This window comes from Castor canadensis, chromosome X (assembly GCF_047511655.1).
Source record: "Castor canadensis chromosome X, mCasCan1.hap1v2, whole genome shotgun sequence".
Taxonomy (NCBI): domain Eukaryota; kingdom Metazoa; phylum Chordata; class Mammalia; order Rodentia; family Castoridae; genus Castor; species Castor canadensis.
Genome location: NC_133405.1, coordinates 105,669,911 through 105,690,877, shown reverse-complemented (window position 1 = coordinate 105,690,877; position 20,967 = coordinate 105,669,911). Strand labels below are relative to the sequence as shown.

The window sequence follows — 20,967 nt, the reverse complement described above, 5'->3', positions numbered from 1 at the left end:
GCAGGCGCTGCCGCACCCTGAGGCCGCGTCCATGCGCAGTGGCTGAGAGCGCGGCGCTGCGTCACTGATCCCGCGGGCGGGACGCTTTAGTTTCCCGGACGCGCCAGTCCCGCCCTTTAAGGGGACCGCTCATGTTTCAATACCTCCATTACCAAGGCAGTTTCTGGTTGAAACCTTTAAGCCCTCTTCTCTGTCCCCAAACCCATACTCTTCCCAGTCTCCCAACTGGACTCCTTCTCCTGATGTAGGGCTCTTTTAACTACTTTGAGATTATAAAGTGCTCAAGGTACCTTTTTAATGTATTTTCCTTGCATTACGCAATTCTGTAAAACTAACTGGTTCCTAAGTCCAGACTACCTATAGAAAATCCTGACATCAGTGAAACGTGACCTTTGGCTGCCAGTACCGCACATCTGTTGCGCGGCCGCAGTGTGCCAAGCTGAGACAAAACTCAAAAAACTCCGCGACTAGGCCGTCTGGCAGAGGCAAACAGGGCAACGCCATTTCCTCGATTCTGGAGGGCTGCACAGCCGCTAACCAGCACTCGGAAGCATAGGCAAAGGTCAAACGATGGCTATATAGACTGAACAGGGCAGTCTGATTTAAGTTCCAAGTGCGATAAAGCAAGCAGATTGTCAACTGCAACTGACCAAAAGCCATGTTTTAGTTGCTTTTTGTGACTTTGGGCTTGGAAATATCTCAAAATTGTGTGTAGTCAAAAGGCTGAGGCAGAGTGTAAACACTGACGCCTTCTACTGTCTGCACAACGTTTAGGAATATTAGCTCTGGAATCAAACTGCCTCTTCTTAGTGGTTTGATAGGTGATTATAATTTCATCCAAAGAAAATTCATTTGGGGGGGCCTATTTAGAGTCTGTAAAGGGAAGATACTGATACTTCATAGAGTGGTGGGGGGTGTTAAATATACATAGAAACACTTATAACAGTGCCTGGCACACAGTAAGCTCTTGGTAAATATTAGTTATTATTTTACATTGACCTAAATATGCCCTTTCATTAAGGGCATATTCTTAGGGTGTAGTAACAGATCATGGGCCACTCAGAAATGCAGGCAATTTACAGAAAATTGCGAGCAGATCATGGTGTTCTTGGAGATGTGTACCACAGTGCAGGCTGGCTTTTGCCCGTCTTAATCACCTCAATTCCAAATCCTTCCTAAGTAAATTCAAATACCCTCCAACACCCTGCCCATTCCCACCAAACAAAAAAGAAAATTCTACAAAAAACAATGAAACCTACATTAACATTTTTCCTTTCTGACCCTTGAATGTAAGTTCTCTTAAAACTTTCTGTGAGTTAATTTTATACCAAGAACACTGACAGTGGGGTGTGGCGGCACACACCTGTAATCCCAGCACTCTACAGGCTGAAACAGGAGGACTGCTTGAGCTCAGGAGGTGGAGGGCAACACTGGACCCTCTCTCTTAAAAACAGTGTGATGGCTGTTCTTTTGGGGAGGAAAAAAAAACACCCATGAAAGGAAGAACTTTTATGTTGAAATTGTGTCAGAATTCAGAGTAGCAGAGTTATACTTCTTGTAATTATAGAATTAACTACAGCCCTAGGAGTGACTGTTAGCATCCTGTAGCTGAACAGGTTACTGTGTTAAACACAAAAAAGTTATTAGTGGTATTTAAACTCAAAACCACGGTTTATTTTAATTTATGTTTGTGCTTAGCTCACTCAGTTAATTTTGAAATGTAAGGTTCAGCTCCTGTTATTAATAATTCAGTATATTCTGTTGAAGTCTTTACTCTCCTCCAAATTCTAAAAGTACTTCCATATATTTTTGAAACAGCATTTCAACTGATGTTAAAAGGAAGATGGCAGATCAGGACCAATTACTTCTTTCAAGTTTAAGCTAATACTAAACCAGACTACAATACAAAAGGTTGTCACCAAAATTAACTAGAGAGTTGGTAGTTCTCTGAAACTCATGTAAATTTTTATTTATTACTGTAAATACTAAAATTACATGGAAAGTACCTTAAAATTAAGTCCCAAACCGTCTACTAGGGAAAAATTGCTATAGGTATCCAGTCCCTCTGATCGAACCTGAGTAACAAAAGAGGCAAAAGACATGGTTTGTGATGAAACTTCGATTCCATTGCTAAATGTTTTCAAGCTTTAATAAAGTATATATCAATTCCAAGTATCAAGCATGATATCAAAATTCAAATTCATGGATTTACTCTTAATAAGCATCAAAAGCAAATTCTATTCACTGATTCCTATCTTTTGATTTGCACAATGCATCCAAAGGTGAGTAATAATTAGGAAAATGTCCATTGAATGCATCATGTATAAAAATGCAATTAAACATTTCAAAATCACACTTAAAAAGGGAAAATACCTGAAAAGTTAACTCTATTAATAAAATTTGACACAATATCATCCTGCAGATAAAAATACATTTCTTATATATACATGTAGATTTCTACATGAAAGAAAGGGATTCAGCTCCAAACAGAAAAGGGCTGATCCCCGATAAAGGTATGTTAGATTGCCAAACCAATGTGAGGAGAAACAGAAAATAGAAAGATAAAAAGGTAAGTTAAAGGAAAGATAAAAGTTTAGTCACCTACTCTGGAATAGTGGCAGAGTTGGGTGAGAAGCAGGAGACAAAGGCAGAAAATAAGACACAGAAGACAAAGAAGGTCTCAACTCTGACCAGAAATAGGAGAATCAAGCAAAGTTGAGAACAGATATGACACAGTTGCAGTGAGATGCTTGAAACTAGAATTTTGGTATTAGAGTTATAGAAGTTCAATTAAATCATCTTAAAGTAGAAATAGACAAGGCATCTAAAATTTAATGGAGAACCAGTATTACAATGACTAGATAATTTAGCATGGTATTATCATTTAAAAATTTTTTTCCAAATAACAACAAGTCACCAGAAGACCTTTGCTTTAGATCATGTTCTTTGAAGCTTAAAAAAGTCCTTGACCGACTGGGAGATATAGTATAGTGTTCCAAAAAGAAACCCTGCTGAGAAGTGTCAGTACCAGAAACTCCATTGGACTCTGGACAGGCCTTGAGTCTTCAGGACTCTTAAAAATGATTGGACCAGGTTTCTTTCAAGTAAAAAATTCTATCATTTTGTTGACTACGAGTTAAATTGAGACTGTCTGGAACGACCCCAATTTTGGTGGGGAAGGCAAGAAGTAAGATAAAGAAAAATCACAGAACTTCATGCAAGGGTGAGCACTAAAGTTTTTTGTTTCCTAGTTAATGCTATATGCAGAAGTATCTTGTAAATGAAATTTGCCTAACAGAAAAGTTTCCATATCCTCAACAGATGAGAATGACTGCATTATTTGAAATCCTTGATCAGTATAAATTACTGTCTTTTCTCAAAAACATGATTCTTTTTTTTTTTACCCAAATCCTACATTGAAAGGCAACTGAGGTGCTAAATGTTACCACCTCTCAAGTTAGGAATGTCTGAAGAAAAAAACTTAACCTTTAAACAAAGATGTTTTTGGTCAAATTTCAGACATATATTATTAGAAAATTACTGGCCCCACCAGGTTAAAGATAAAGGGAGGCCCTAAGAAGTCTAGAGAGCTTATACACACACAAGTGAGTGTCACTTTTTTAACCTAGTTTTATTAAATATTGCTTCCTTGGGATGTGTTTATAACAACTCCCAGAACATTTTCATGTAAGGATTCAAAGCAGTCATATTAAAATACAGCTTCAATATAAAGTTTGTCACAGTTTTACAGTATTCAAAAATGACAGACCTGCCTTAAAAAACAAAACAAAAATCAAAAAAGGACTATTACACCCAAAACATAAGAAAACAATTAAATAAACAAGTTTGGCATTTTCATAACTTTATAGTATAAAACAGAATATTAAATCTATAACTGGCAAGCGGACACTGATGTATTACCTAGTTTGAAACGTGTCCCATTTAAACACACTATACAAGTTCACTATACAAAAGATTGATGGTCTTTTTGATGAAAGAAGTGCACCCTGAAAGATTCTGCCAGTTTAGAATATTTAGCTCTTAAAGTCAAAAAAAATGTCCTTTTTCTTTTTTTAAATTGAAGGCTGAATTCAGACTTTTTTTTGTTGTTTTGTCTCATTTGTCAGCCTTCCTGGTTTAAAAACAATAGTGTCTATGGACGCCCACCAGGGGGCAGTGTAAGATTAGCCATTAAATCACGAACAGCTGCAAATATTGTGCATTCACCTGCAACAGAGAAAAATGGTCATTAGCTATTCGCAATACAGGAAAGATGATGTTAACACACCGGTGGGGGAAGGGGAAATTAAATCTAAAATTAGTAAGAACTTTAAAGATCAAAATAAAAGACTAAGTTTTAACTGTGTAGCTACTAGGAGATTCAACTGTGGTGTGATACCTAAGAGTATATTTGGTTTAGATTTTGTGTTTTTACTCAGGAGGATATTTTGGGCAAGTCCCAGCTACATTTGGATATAGGAAGACAGGCCTAAGGTTGTATAGAAACAATGTTGCACTGGATAAGCCTTTAAAGTTGGGGTTTAAAGTTTAGGGCTACTGACTGCTTATGCGTTTTTTAATCTAATGAAAAGATTTAATTTATATTTACGTGTTATTAGTTACAATTTTGGTGGTATCCCTCCAATGTTGCATTAAAGGCCAGATAAAAATGTCTCCTACAGCACTGTCTGGAAGAACTTTCTGTAATGATGGAAATGCTGTATATGTGTTCAGTGGCTACCAAGCATTTGTAATGCAGCTAGTCTGACTGATACTGAATTTAAGTTTAATTTAAAAACTAAATTTTATTTCATTTTAAGTTAAGTAGCCACATCTGGCTACTGACAGTTACATTGGACAGTACAGGTTTGACACCTATTGGAGATTTCTTCCAAATTTCAAGGAAACAGTCAACTTCTGCAGCTCAAGATTAAAATGAAAATCAATTAAATACAACAATTAAGTGATTTATTTATTGCTTTATTTTATTTTGAGACAGAGTCTTGCTATATAGTCCAGACTGGCCTTGAACTCAAGATCCTCCTACCTTAGCTTCCCGAGTGGTGGGATTACAAGCATGTGCCAACACACAGGACTGTGATTTTTTCCTTCAAAGCACTTCACCATGGGAGAAGTGATGGGTATGGGAGGAGGGCAGGGAGGCTAAAGTACAGCATATCAACAATTCAAAAATAAAATTTATTGAGAAGACTGATGACTCACCCTCTCAGTTTCCCCTTTGTCTATCACTTCTTGTAAATACTGCAGATATTTAAATATTGTAACCCAAAAGCTGGATCCCTTCCACTAGAGCATAGTCTGACATTACAGTGGCAGTAAGTGAGAGAACTGAAGACCTCATGTGAATCACGGCCTTCTGGTAAAAGGCAGGATGTGCAGTGACATTGTGCAAGTCACTGCCAACCTTCTCTCCAACCACTGGAAAATTAAGGCACAAACGAAAAGGAAATCCAAAGGTTTGTCCAGCCAAAGGGGGAGAAAAAAAGAAAAAACTTCCAAAATATCTCACCAATTTCTTAAATAAAAGATGTGTGTGTGCGTGACACACACACGCACACACACACTTTTTAATAACTTTCATTGATAGGTAGAAAAATTTGCTGATCCCAATAGAATCAAAACATTTTCCTTTTAATTTTAAATTCCACAAGACATAATACATAAAAACACGTAAGATAATGATAGTCATCTATTTGTGAAGGAGTGGTTGTTGATTATCAAAGTTCTATTTTCTGCTACCTTAAGAATTCTGATAGCTTTAAAGTTTGGTTCTTGAGGACCTAGTTTCAGCTGAAAGAGGAGAGAAGTCAAAGGATGAAAGCATAAAGTTGTAAGAAGTAGAAGTATTATAACAAAACAAGCATATTCTTCTCTACTGCCCAGTGTATTCCTTATAAACTGAGAACTCACCTAGATACTGTATGGGGAAGCAAACAGCTAAAAATATCATTTCTTTCATGATTCCTAGAACTATGATACTGTGGTACCTAAAAATGTTTCAGAGAACAACTTTCCCTCATTTACCAGAATTCTGTTGTCAAGCTATTCTAAACAGAAAAATAAAGAGGAATTCATAATATTAGAAATAAGTAAAACTTAAATTTTCTTAATATTAGAAATGAGTAAAATAGTAGAAAAGTTCTCTTTGCCAAGCTGTTTTGTAACCCCAAATTTAGCACTGCTAGGAGTTACATGTTAAGTGTAGGCTACTCCAGTATTGAAGGGACTTTATCTTTCTAGAAACATTCTGGTTTCCTCAGGTATGTTGAGTTTGAGAGCTTCGTTGTGCACTTGGTGAAAAGGTTCACTTGCACCCGCCTGATATTTATATAAGAAGCCCAAAAAGCAGTGGTGCCATTTGTATCAGCTTTTATTCTTCACAAAACATTTAGATAGAAGATACAGAACTTTTAATGATAGTATTCTATTCATGATTGAACCATGAAATATGAGAAACCAACATGCATTTCGACTTTGTGATGTACAGAGTGGCAGGTATTGATGGCAGGGCAGGAATTCACAGCCATGGAAAATTCTATCATCCTAACCTAGAACTTTTGTGGCAATGTGTGCTATAAATACAAGCTTCTGGCATTAGCAACTGAGTCAGTCCCAATAGTAAATCACTAACAGAAAATAAAGTCCAGGCAGCAGAGAAATGGACAAAAAATGAAAAACCGTGAGAAAGGAAGAAAGCGACAGGCAGACATTAAGAGGGCCACAGCAACGAGCTTCTATTACTGGGATTGGGGAAGTGGAGTGGCTAAGGAGGGAGAAGAGGAGAGAGAGGAGTGTCTCTCAAAAGAACTTTTATGACATATATGCAATAAAATACCGTCTACTGGTCATGTACCTTGTCGTGGTGGATTCATCTCTGCAAACCTCTTCAGAATGTTGCTGACCATCATGGGAGCAGCAACAGAAGAGTTCTGCTGTCTGGGAATGTCTGCCTGCTGGGTTGTACCTGAAGCCATGTCATAAATGATTGGAACTATAATACTAACTGGTTCTTGGGGAGGGACTGGTGTTTTCTGAGTTAGTTGAAGCTGTAGACACACAAAGAGAATAAAAAAAACAAAATAAAGTATTTGTCTAAATTTGTCATTTACTATACTTTCATATTAAGACATAGCAATCAAAAGAAAATTAAATATGACAAGGAAAGTCACAACTGAATATTATGGTTAGTCACACAATTACCTAGGTCAATAAATTTGTATTAATACTAACATAACCAAGACCCCATGAAGTCTAAACTGACAATTAAGGAATTTGGGCCTGTATTTGGCAGCAATGGATAATTTATCCAGTTAGCCAAAGCTCTTCTATTACCCTACATGGCTTTTTTTCTCAGAAGCTCTGCACAAACAGATGTTGGGTGGTACTTACAAAAAACAGCATTTTGGATTTTAGCACTACAGCAGGAGTCCCAGGAGGTGCAATTGGTGGTGCACTGGGAGGGATGGTCAGGCAAAACTGGACATTCCATTTTAGCTGTGTTGCCTGGTCAGGGAACTGTTTTGGAAAAATAAAAAATCATAACAAAGTCAATTTAAAATCATATTCTAATACAGGAGTCTGAAAAGTCAGAATTTAATTTTATATCCAATTATTCACAGAATATGAAATTGATAACCTATATTTTTTTTCAAAAGAAATATATACATGAAATAACAAAGTGAAAAGTCAACTCTGAATTTTTTTAGTATGTTCCCCTTCCCTTCCTTGCCACTTCATGAAGTCCAAAGGCCTACAGTTCAGTTTCTACAGTGTCTCTGATACTTAGTCCCTCTTATCTAAATTCAGGGCTCTATTACCTTTCCCATGGTCCCAGAATCTCATAACCTTTCCAGTGGTTGCCTCTCCCAGTCTATCCTTATACTACTGTCAGTCATATATCTGGGTATGGTTCTAATCAAGCTCAAAAATGTTCAGTGATATTCAGTGTCACATGCTTCCTATTGAAGGACTAACACCTGACAATGAAGAACCTTCTTGACTGGTGTCAATTTAGACTTCTAAGTCCTGTTTCTAACTCCTTCCCCAAACATAAACTAGTCAAACTGTGTTTATGATTTTAAATTATATTCACTGGTATTTTTACAGACAATCCTTTAAAAAGAACTCCTTTAAAATCTCAAAGGTTTCTTTCTGACATAAATGTCTGCTACAGCCTATCATATCAGAAGCCAAATCTTGAGACTATTAACAAAAGAACACTGCTTCCCCAATACTAATAATATAATATCAACTAAAAGAAAGAGTGAGGTAGTAGAGTTACTCAAATCAACACTAGAAACATTAAAATGAAAAGACTACTGTAAGACTGAAAAAATATAGTCAGCTGTTACCTGGATTCCATCTATATGATTGTAGGAAATAACTAGAGCTACCAAAAGTACAAATGTAAACTAGGAAAAAATATTTACAACTGAGATGAGGAAGTAGCTTGGTGTGGAACACTTGCCTAGCATGTACAAGGCCCTGTGTTCAATCACCAGCCCTGCAAAATAAATAAACAAATCTGAAGGGGCTAACTTCTCTAATATACAGAAAGCACCTACAAATCAGTAAGAGAAAGACCTAAAAAATGTAAAGATTAATAAAACTTAACAAGGATGTAAGAAGGCGGGTACTATTATCCTAAATTGCTACTAGAAATATAAACTGGTGTAACTAGGCCAGTTGGAGAACAATTTATCTATCAAAACTACAAGCATACATATTTTTGGATCCATCAACTCATTCTAGAAATGGAACCTGCAGATAAATTGGCACATCCATAAAAAGGCTCTTTATTGTGGCCCTTTTATAATAATAGCAAAATATTAGAATCCACGAAAATGATCACCAAGTGCTTAGGCACTTTAATATATTCATATAAAGAAATATTAAGCATTGTTTAAAAAGGAAAACACAAGGACATTCTTTATGCACAGATATCCAAAGATCTTCAAGATTTGCTTAGTGAACTAAGCCTCCTCCAGTTCAGGCAACATGCCCAGGTCCATATCCTAGAAATCACTTCTACCACAAACACTAACATTGGGATGGAAGTGTTATGGGTTGAACGGAGTGACTGAAAAAAGATACGAAGCCCTAATTCCCAGTACCAGTAGAATATGACCTAACTTGAAAATAGGGTTTTTGAAGATATAAATTAAAAAGAGATCATCAGGTGAGCCTAAATATAATATGGTGGTTGTCTATTTTAAGAAGAGAAAGAGATACAGGGAGGCACAGATTAGAGTGATGCATATACAAGCGAAGGGACACCAAGGACCGCTGGCACCATCAGCAGCTAAGAGACAGGCATGAAATGGACTCTTCCCTACACCCTTCAGAGAGAGCATGGCTCTACCAACACCTTGATTTAGGACTTCTTGTTTCTAGAGTTGTGAGAGAATAAACTGCTGTACTTTTAAGCCTCTCTGTGCTAATTTGTTCATGGGCCCTAGAAAACAAATGTAAATGCAGACTGAGCTATGCAGAAACTAACAAAATTCCCTAAAGGCCCAAAACAAAGCAAGATCAGATATCTAGTGCTCTAAGGCAACTGCTACCCCTGCAGCATCTGCTGTCTATGATTTGGCACTTTAGTCTTCACAGCTATTTAGGGAATACAAAATCTATGAACAATGAAGGCGGGGTGTTAGATTAAAATTTTTTCATAACACATAAATTTCTATATCTCTATATATTTCATAATAAAAATAGGAAAATGTACAAAATAGGATATGTAAATGTTATCATTTCACTTTTGAAGACGTGTAAGGGAATGATGTATTGGCTTTTATGAACAGACAACCTCTGCAAAGAGAGGCAAACCACTGAGAACTCTGCTTGGACAGAAGATGACAGGATAGAGATGGAAGGGGAATTTCTCACTATATCATCTTGTTCTGAATTTAAAAAGATACAATCGTATGAATTGGTCAAAAAATCAAATTAAAGTTAAAAATTAAGAATTTAAATCAAAAATGGAAGTACATAAATAAGTTAAAACTAATAAATACTGCTCTCGCTAACTAATCTCCCTAAAACAGTCCTTGATAGAAAAGTGTTTGTTTCTCCATAACTTACCAGCTCTAGCTTCATAATATGCACACAGTCTCTGAGGATGTGTGTAGGCGCTCCTAACAGCTTGGTGAAAGCTATTAATGTATTGGCTTTAAATGGTGGTCCTGCAACCTATGGGGTTAAAGAAAGCCAAGTTACTCTTCATTCTCCCCTGACTTCTCTGTTAAATTATATTAAAATTATGCATTATTAAACACATACTCTTGTTTCAAAGAATTTCTCCAAAACTTGAAGTTCATCAGGTTTCCACTGTCCTGCGTTTTCAGGCGTCACTTTTAGCTGAAGGGTCTGGTTGGTTTTGGGACTGAGAGCTACTCTGCATTTCAGTGCATCAGTCTTAAACATGATTACTCCAGGTTCATTGGAGTTTATCAGTTGTAGCTACAAAACAAGAAGATGAATCAAGTTAGCATGGAAGATAAAGAAACAATGAAAGTGTTACTAAGAAAACTGTTTCAAAATGAAAAAAACTAAGTTGACAGAGATAAGCAAGATGAAGTTCAGAAGAGCTTGAAGGGTACATGGACTGTAAGTAACAGAGCTCAGGCTGGATGGTTACTGTTTGAATGCTAATTTATTCAACTTATGTTAAAACTTTTCTACTTTTGAGAAGGAGGACAAGAAAGGGTAATGGGGGGAGAATATGATCAAAGTACATTGTATACATGTATGAAAATATGTCATAATGAAATCCATTACTTTGTATAATTAATATACACTAATAAATTTAAGTTTATATATTTTTCTCAACATGAATATAAAGGTTTCAAAATGGCTTTGTGCCAACTTTGGAGTGGATATTCACCATTTTGACCACTTCATTAATGTACAGATATGGATAATAACAGTAATGATAAATAACACATATAGAATGTTAAGGACTTTACACAAATTATCTCAAATTCCCACAATTGTTATCAGTTAGCTAGAAAATATTATCTACTATTATAAAAAAGGTAGAAAAATCTGCCCAAGTACCTACTACCAGGTTGTATGGCCTGGCTACAAACGCAGGCAGCCAGACTCAGTAACAGTGCTCTTGATTATGAACTATCTCCTAAAGGTATCATCACGGGATAGGTATCTTTTTCCGCAAGGGTTTTTTAAAATACGATCAATTGTTCATGTATTGAAAAAGGAGCTCTTATCCTTGTAGTCAGAGCAGTTTTATTTCAATGGAGGCTCAGCTTCAAACTCAGCCTGCCTGCCAGGGTGCACCGGAGAGCAAATAGTGACTCATAGGCTATTCTCTGCAAGGCCAGACACTATGCGTACTATTTCTGCATAATGTGGTAACCTGTTTCTCAGTTCATGCTAGCTATAGGACATAGGAGCCACAGCACAGTAAACTATAAAACGCAGAAGTATGCTAACCTAAGAATGGAAAGAAATGGTGGGGGGTCATTTCTAATGCTAGGGCAGGATGAAAAGCATAATCCTAACAAGCTGCTTAAGAAGGTGAGAGATTGTTAGCTAAGATCCAATTCAGCATTCTGCCTTTGATAATGACCACTTAGAAGGTCACTAGATACACATACCGTTTCTTGTTGAATAATTCTTTGAAGGTGTCGTCTCATGATGACGGATCCAAGGAATCTCTCAAGTGGGGAACAAAGGTAACTACCTGCCAGGCCGGGCACGAGGCCTGGTGTTGGAGAGGGCAGCAGTAAAATGTTCAAGGCACTGTGAGTGAGGATGGTAGGTATGGATGCCGCCCAAGAGCGCTGAGGTAGTTTACGAGGTGGAGGCATGTTTGTTGGCATTGTTTGGGAACCTTTTGGGAAGGAAAACGTGTCACTTCATTTACAAATACATACTATCTCATTGTTTCCGATTTTGTTTTCATTATAAATCATTGCTATTCTAAATCCATCTGTGCTACATTAATTACTCTGTTAGCAAAATTAGCCACAATTATTTTCTTACCTGTATTTGGAACCCTTGCAATTTAACTCTACAGGAATTCCTTCAATGGGTGGGGTTTCTTCCTCCACCTAGAACCTGTCTGGCCTTGTGACTTGCTTTTGCCCAAAATGTGGTAGAAGTGACACTGGGCCAGTTGTAAGCCTAGATTTCTACTTGCCCTCCTGAAACCCTGTCTAGTCACCAGGTGAACAAACCTGTGAATAAGTATGAGACCACACAGAGCAGAGAGAAGCCATGCCAGCTGAGGCTATCTGAGGCCAACTAATCCCTAGTCAACCTAGTAATTGACCAGAGATATAAGTAAGCTCAGCAGGGTCTGCCAAACTGCAGAATTATGAACCAATATACGATTCTTGTTTTAAGCACTAAAAGTTATGCAACAGAAGCTAACAAATATTCTTCTCTTGTTTTAATTTGCATAACTTTCGTCATTTAACTTAGGGTATCTTTTATAGTCCAATATGACACCTAAAACAGTACTCATGACAAAGGTATTGGGACTTACTTCATGAGACTTAAGGAGGAGATAGCCCCCTTTCTGAACATTGTGTACCCACTGCAAATTAACTATGTGAACCAACTTTGCTAAATAATAAAAGTTTAAGTTTTTAGAAATCCCCATTCAACACATACGTCATGACTTGCAAATGTGAGAATGGAATAAAATAGGTTACTTTACTAGCTACACTAAAAAAGAACGTAAAAATGTTGATCATACTCACTTGTTCCAGCTCGAGGGGAATGAGAAGCATCTGGAACTGGAGAATGAAGTGATGGGTTGGCTGGTGACATTCCAGGCAAACGTGTTGCTGGTGAGGGGCCGGACACTTGAGGAGACCCTGGCCAGTTCCCTGCTCTTCCACTTGGTGACACCATAGTATATGGGGAACTAGGGTCAAGAGTTCCTGAAAAAAAGTAAATGGGTGGTTCTCAAAATCTGTATTTTAATAACCAAAAATATTTGATGGCATTCAAATCCTTAAACTGTGGTTGATTTTTTCCTTTCAAGATGGTATTTCACTAATCTTGATGTCTCTTAACATATCATATCTGAATCTCTATTTTGTGTAGTTTATGTACTTTTTAACCAGATACAAGAATTAGAAAAATAAACAGATTAAGAAAGGATAAAATTTTCCTTCACACAAGCTTCCACATGTTTTACATGGCAATCTATGTCACAATATGCTTGAAAATATTAAGCAAACAACTGCAAAGCTCCTTTAGGAGCAAAAGTATTATAATTTTAAATTAACCCTGACAAATTACATTTTCATCCTATTGAGAGAAAGGTGAGAAGAATATTTTCCATTTTCTTTATTTAGTAAATGCTACATTGACTAAGAAATAGCACCAAGAATCAACTTTTGAAAGCAGTGACTTCCTCAACAATTTGATATTTAAATTTCACCCTGCAAAAAAAAAAAAATTCTTCCTGCAAATACTTGATATATTATTTCTATCTCTTTATCATCAAATGAGAAACTGAGAAGGTATTTCTACCATATGTATCAGAAAATAAATAGTCTTTACTTATAAACTAGCAGGAACAAAAAAAGAAACACTAAAAACTAATGAACATAAAAAAGGTTCCTCTTCACTAACTGGAGAAACACATTAGACAGTAAACATGGCATTTTTTTCACCTATCAAAATGGCCAAGGCTGTAAAAAATCATAATATCCTGTGTTGACAATTATGCAGGACAACAGACACCCCCCTACTCTATGCTACAGGAAATTGGTTCAGCCTTTTAAGTGAACAAATTGTAATGTTTTTTGAAAGCATTAGAATTTCTCAAACCCTCTGAGACCATAATTCCACTTTTAGGATCTTACCTAAGGAAATAATCATGAATGTAAGCACAGATGGCACCATTTTTAATTGTGAAAAAGGGAAACATTCTAAATGTATAATATAGGAGAACAGTTAAATTATAGTATACTCAGACAAGGAAATATTATGAAGCTGTGTAGTATGACTATATGGAGTTTTTACTGACAAATGTTCTCACAAATATTAATAGTAAAAAGTAAATCACAGATGTACACAGCTTAAAAGCTAAGGAGGCTCTTTATTTTCTCCTGTGGCATGGTATTCATGATATATTACACTGTGTACAGTATGTAGCTATGCTTGTGCATGTGGAGATACACACATTTGCTTGTGTATGCATAAAATAGCTCTGCAAGAACATGTCAGAAATTAGTAACAACAAATGCCTCTGGGAAGAGGAAATTAGGTGGTCATTTTGTGGAATAAAAAGGAAACATTCTATTGACTACCTCATCTATTCTTTAATTATTTGAATATATTCAAAACAGAATATTTGAGTTAAACATTTTAAAAATTCAAGTTTCAAAGCAATTCATATGGTAAGGTGCCCATCTTGAGGGGAGGTATCTCAGGGGACAGACAAACCAAGGGGTAGAGAGTAAGCAAGCATCAGAGATGTGAGGGGCAGACAGCAGGGAGTGTGTGACAGGAAGGGCAAGGCAGAGCAAGGGGTAGAGTGAGGAAAACAGAGAGAGAGAGGGAGAGTTCAAAGCAGAGACAGACCAACTGGTAATTACCTCTGTGTGGTGTGATTAGGAGAAATCTATTTTCTTTTCGTTAAAGCAATACTTTTGCTATTTCTCAATAAACAAGCACTGATTTGCAATAGGAAATTTTATTCAACAAAAATTACTTTCATGTCAAGCTTTTATGCTACACCGATTTCCATGTATGGACTCACCATGTGGACTAGCAAAACTGGCCCCTGGTCCTATTGAGATTCCATGCGAGGATGGGGGAGGAGTTGGAACAAATGACGCTGGTGATGGGGCTCTCAAAGCCCCACTGGGGGAGCTGGCAGCATGCAGATTTCCTAATAAAGGAAAATAATTACAGATGATCTTGCAGGACACATATTATGTCCTGTTCAAGGACTCCAAGCTAAAAATCTCCCTGGAGACTAAAGAAAGAGATAGTAGTAAAGCTCCCATAAAAGCACAAAGAAAAACTGAAAATATTTCATTATTAAAAAAAAGAGCTCAATTCCATGAGCCCAAATTCTAACTCTTATATTGACTAATTAAAAACAAAACCAGTATACTTTTTATTAACTTCCTCACTCATTCAACAAGTAGGTATGATTGCCAACTTCATGCCAAGCACTGCTCTAAGCATTGAGGATGCAGGAGTTAACAAAAGAGACAAAAATTACTACACTCTTACATTCTAGTAAATGAGAAAAACAAACCTAAATTAGGTAATGATGAGGGCTATGGAGAAAACTACAGCAAGGTAAGGGGGCAGTTTTGTATAGTGGTAAAGGTGGGTACTGATCTTTATATAGAACAATTACAGAAGACCTCTCTAAGAAGGGAACCCATTAGCCAGGCATGAAGAAAGTACAGGACACAGCAAGAGGATATCTAAGGGCGTAAGGTACTCCAGGCAAACAGAAGAGTCAGTACAAAGGCCTCAAAGGAGGACACAGTTATGCATGATGGGAGTGGTGTGCAGAACAAAGTAAAGATGGAGTGGGAGAACATAGAGTCAGAGAGTTTAGAAGTAGGTCACAGGTCACATGGGGACTTGTAGGCCACTCTAAGGACTTCCGGGGTTTATCTTGAATGAGTGGGAGGTTAGTACAGCAGTCATAAACTAACTTTTGTCTCAGAAGGATCCCTCTAGACTGTAACACTGGGGATGTAGTTCAGTGGTAGGGTGCTTGCCTAGCATGTACAAGGCCCCAAGTTCTATTCCCAGAACTGCAAACAAAACAAATCACACACACAAAAAAAAACCAAAACAACAACTATAGAGCAACAGTAGTGGCAGGGCAAGAGAAACCAGTTAGCGGCAACTGCAATAATCCAAGTAAGAGAGGACCAGTGGTTTGGGCAAGGGTGACCAAAAGTTGTGGTAGCACAAGGTGGTTGGATTCAGAGTAAAAACTAAAGATAGCTGTCAGTATTTGGTAAGTGACTAAATGTGGGTGTGAAAGAAAAAGGAGTCCAACATGACTCTAACAGCTGTGGCCCAGGTAACAGGAATGAAGGGGCTGCCAATTACTGAACTGGGGTGTCTATGGGAAGAACAGGACTGGGGGGTTGGAGGATCATCAGCTTAGTTTCAGCCATGCTGAATTTCAGGTAGCTACTAAACATTATTCAGAAATGCTGACTAGATAGCTAGAAAATACCAGCATAGAGTTCTGGGGCAAGATCTAGAATAGTGATACAAAAACTTAAAGATAGTATTTAAAGCCAGAGGACTAGTTATAACTTAGGATTACAAAAAGGAGAACTATGGTTACCGAAACTATGAATGAATGTAACATTAAAATATTTGCTATATTACCATCACTATCTTCAATGTCAGCAGGTGTCAAACTCTGTACTATGTAGGATTTCATATTTTTATATTCTATAATACCTAAGCAATGTCTTATACTCAATAAGTATGTTGATCAACTTAATTAACCTTTAAGTGCTATATTTACTTATTTATCCGTATGACCTGACAAGTAACTTAACTTCTCCAAGCCTCAGTCTTTCTTCATAAAATAGGGATAATAGGACCTATGCCACAAGTTTGCTATGAGGATTAAATGAGTATAGTGCTCAGCATAGGGGTTAGCATATCCAAAGTAAGCACTATATACCTGTCACTACTATTTCAAAATTAGTATTCTCCCTTTGTTCAATGCAACAACAATCTCAACTTGTATCCTAGAAACATACTCCCCTGGGGTTCCAATTCTCTATTGCCTACCTCCTCCCCAGCTATTCTTTCATCACAGAACACTCCTGCTCCTAGAGACTGAGCTTGCCCACCCACTTGGGCTTTACTCACCTGACACTGACATGGTAACCACTTCCAAGTCTTCATCTATGGTCTAAGCATCTCTGATGAGCCACAGGCCTCAATATAGCCAATTACCTACTGCATGTCTTGATGTAGAAGTCTCTGCCCCTGCCAGTTATGCAAACCGAACCCCAATGTGGCCATCCAACAATGGCTTACCCACACAATAAAAGCCAAAAACTCTAACAGGGCCCTGTCTCTCCATGCTCCAGCTGCTCAGGACAGTCTACTATCCTTTAGGACCTCAGGCTTTACACACCCCCCTGAACTCTGCCTAGAATACCCTCCTTGTCTGTGTCCTTGCACCTGGCCACGTCTGACCTATCCTTTAGGTCTCAGCTTAATCAGTGTCAGAGAGAAGAGGGCAGGCAAGGCATCTTCAGGGAAGAAATGGTCAACTCCCTGCCAAATGGCCTTTCAAAACTCTGGCTGACCTCTTTGCAATGCTCATCACACTTGACATTATAGATGAAGACTGTTTAGGAATCTAAACAGAGGAAGCACATTCCACCTCCAAAAATGAGAATTTAAAGATTTTTAAAACAAGGATCTTCTTTAAAAAAAAAAAAAAAAAAAGCCCTGCTACTATAAAAATCTGAAGAGCAATCTCAGTGGCCAAGTGAGAGACATGTACTGCAGGGTGTGGGATCTGCCAGGATGTGAGTGCCGGAGTAGTGCTGGATGTCAAGTAATGTATTTCATTAAATTCTCACATCTCTAAGCAAAATGTTTTACATTATTCCTATTTTACAAATGGAATTAGTTGGTGAACAAGTGACACCCCTATATTCCTATCTGTAGATAAACAGGTTCTGCTGGTTCATACAAATTTCTCAAATATATACATACAAGGATCTTTTTATATAAAGGAAAAAAAGTACGTACCGCAAATTCTGCTTTACAATGTGAAAACTTAAAAGCAAATGTATTTGAGTTTGTGACTAAAAAAAAAAAAAAATCAGTGTTTGTGCCAAAAAAAAAGTCAGAGCTTTATGTGTGTCCTATTTTCTAATACACCAGAACATCTTTGAATGGTAATATATTTTTAGTTTAAAAATTATCTAATTTCATACATATATATGTTAAGAAGTTTTAGCAAGATTTTAGTCTAACATGATAAAGTAGGGAGAAGTCAGAAACATTTCTACTCTCTAAGCAGGAAATGGGAGTAAAGACTCCTTTTATATTTGACATCCACATTTCATATATCTTTTACACTAAAAGTTGCAGGGTTTTTTAAAACCCCATTATACTCTGCTTCATTACTGATTAAGTACAGGAGCTAGCAGGGGTCATTTCCCCAAGAAATCTGATACCAGTCTCCCTGCTGAATTCCCAGCACCAATCTGCATTTGGTACAGAAGCAAGTGCTCAAGAAATACCACTGAATCTTCAGTCAAAAGCAAACATTTGGCATTTTCACATACTTTTACAATGCACTTCATGGGGCTGCCAACAAAGCCGCATGAAACAAATAGGATGTACACTGCCTGATTCTGGGGACTGGGGAGCAGTCCATCATCACATATTGACCAGGGCTTGGCAAATGGAATTGCTACAGAAGGAAAGCAGCCACTGACTCTAAATAAACAGGTGTTGCTGTGTTCAAATGAAACTTAATTTATTTACAAAAACAGGTGGTGGGGCAGGATTTGTCCCAGAGGCCTAGGTTTGTTAACCTTGGATGCAGACCATAGTATGATTAGTACCCCTGGGAGCTATCCTATGAGTCTGGATCTTGGTGACAACACCCCCACTTAATTAAAATCTTCTAAGGTGCTCCTGAACCATGAACACAGATTTCATAGCCCTGCCACACTGAACGTGTGACAATTATCTAGCCACAGACTAGAAAGGGAATTCTCTCTTCTCACTGAAGGCTACAGTGAGAGAGAGAGAGAGAGAGAGAGAGAGAGAGTGAGTGTGTGTGTGTGTGTGTGTGTTGGATTTGAAAACTGAATGAGACAAGAGAGTAAATAGTATCTTACCTGGAGACTGTGTGTGCATCATAGAGGGAGACTGATTAACTGTGCTGTGGTAAGATGTAGGGGGCGAAGTAAGAGGATAAGCGCCTGATGTTCCTGGCTGCTTTGAAAATGGCTGCAAAGAAGAAAATTAAATGTTGGTAAAATGGCCAGCCACAGATAGTACAAGAGTATGGCTTTCCTCTAATTATAGCTACAATATTAAGATTTATATCCTTCATTGGTTACCAAACAGGAAACACAAGAGATCAAAGGGTTCTAAATATATAAATCTTTAAAAACTCTGGCTTTCCAAATATTTTAAAAATAGCAACTTCCTCAATCCTCACCTTGCAACATCTCTGCTTCTATCCCTCAAGGTATGTCTTGCTCATTTTATTTACATCACTGATTTATCTGTATTATCAACCAACTCACTGGTTCTAAGACATTTACCTCCACATTTTAACATTTCTGAAATCAGAGTTAATCTTTCAATTCTTGGCATATTAGTTTAACTTGCAGTGTTTTGTTTCTCTTTTTTAGCACGACATAAAAAGTAGTGCATTTTATATTTGGTGGAGTGGAGAGTCAATGAGATACAGTAGTTCAACCTGACCTCTACTCACCTTTATCTTTATCTCTAGTAGTGAAAAATCAAGGACAATCTAATTACGTTCTTAGTCTATTTGTAGAAATTGAGGTATGGGTCACATATAGTAAAATGAAGAAATCTTAAACGTACAGTTTGATGAATGTTTAACAATGTAACTACCACAGAGATCAAGATTCAGGTGACCATTACCAGCATGTCACAGGCCTTCCTTATCCCCCTCCCAAGTCTTTAGCACCTCCCTAAAGATATATCACTCAAGCTTTGTTTTATTTTTGCATTTCACATAAATACTGAATGCACTCTTTATATTGACTGGCTTTCTTTGTTTACCATTATCTCAGTGAAATTCATCCAGTGTGTTTCATGTGGCAATAGTCTGTTTTGTCATTTCTATAACATATTCCATGGGATGAATATACCCCTATTCATTCATTCATTCTACTATTGCTGGATGCTTGAGTTGTTTACAATTTTTGAATAATGTTGCTGTAAACTTTTTTTTGTGGTTTCTGATGCACTCCTGCTACATATGGTAGAATTGTTAAATCACTGGCATACATAATGTTCAGTTGTAGTACCCTAGAATACTGCTGAACACCACTGCAAGGTAGTTGTACTATCTTACACTCTTTCTGACAGTAAATGAGAGTTTCAGTTGCTCCAAATACCAAATGTTGGCAAGAATTATAGATTGTTTTTCTTAAAGCCATTTTTGTGGGCATGGATTTCATTTGTATTTCTGTGACACCAAATGAGGTTTCAACATCCTTTTTTGTGCTTACTGGTCATTTGGACATCCTTTTTTTTGTGAAATGTCTTGAATCTTTTGCCCCTTTTTTTGTTTGTTTTGAAACTGGGTCCTTCTGTAGCCCAGGCTAGCCTTGAACTCATAGTCTTCCTGCCTCAGCCTCCTAAGTGCTGGGATTAGAGATGGGCCACCATGCCTGGCTTCTTTTGCCCATTTTTAAAATGAGGTTGTCTATTTTTTTCCTTATTGATTCTTCCTAAACTACATTAAAGAAACTATAGAATTCAGGTTCTCTAAATCTAAGTTAAAAACATAGGTTTTAACTGTATTATTTTACCCAATAATGTAGAATGTGTTTTTTTTTATATTGAAGGCAATAGTACTTTATAATTAAAACTATGATACTCCTAAGCCTTTATATTTTCTTTCCCACAGACTAGCTTATGGACTAAAACTGTGCATTTTATATAAAAGAAGTAAAGCCACCTGCTAACATCAAGTAAAATGTACATGAAATTCTTCATGAACATTTTTCCTTTTATCAAGACTAGTAACAGTTTACAAATAAGACTACAAAACAAATATCTGGTAAGCAGAAAATAAATGAAAACTGGTATGAGTCAATAAATGCTCAATCCTTAAGGATACCTAAAACCAAAGCCACTAGATAAAGACACTTAGTCATAGCAGATGAATATTCTTTTATAAAAGAATTCTGACTGATACTGTCAATTTTTTTAAATTTAGAAATAAGA

At 37.1% G+C, this 20,967-nt stretch overlaps 1 protein-coding gene across 4 annotated transcripts in view; it reads right to left on the bottom strand.

The window, feature by feature from the left end:
• Positions 1–2,122: 2,122 nt before the first annotated feature.
• The window catches only part of Med14 (mediator complex subunit 14), a 77,669-nt gene continuing 58,824 nt past the window's right edge, over positions 2,123–20,967 (bottom strand). For 3 of the 4 annotated variants that reach the window (XM_074062719.1, XM_074062720.1, XM_074062722.1), the window contains 9 exons: positions 18,873–18,984; positions 14,765–14,896; positions 12,750–12,932; positions 11,640–11,875; positions 10,303–10,482; positions 10,105–10,212; positions 7,411–7,536; positions 6,875–7,067; positions 2,123–4,227 (listed from right to left, as the gene is read on the bottom strand). In XM_074062719.1, coding sequence (XP_073918820.1) covers positions 4,154–4,227; positions 6,875–7,067; positions 7,411–7,536; positions 10,105–10,212; positions 10,303–10,482; positions 11,640–11,875; positions 12,750–12,932; positions 14,765–14,896; positions 18,873–18,984 — 1,344 coding nt within the window. In that variant the 3' untranslated portion in view covers positions 2,123–4,153. The remainder of the gene's footprint in view (positions 4,228–6,874; positions 7,068–7,410; positions 7,537–10,104; positions 10,213–10,302; positions 10,483–11,639; positions 11,876–12,749; positions 12,933–14,764; positions 14,897–18,872; positions 18,985–20,967) is intronic. The other variant, XM_074062721.1, reaches the window with a different exon arrangement.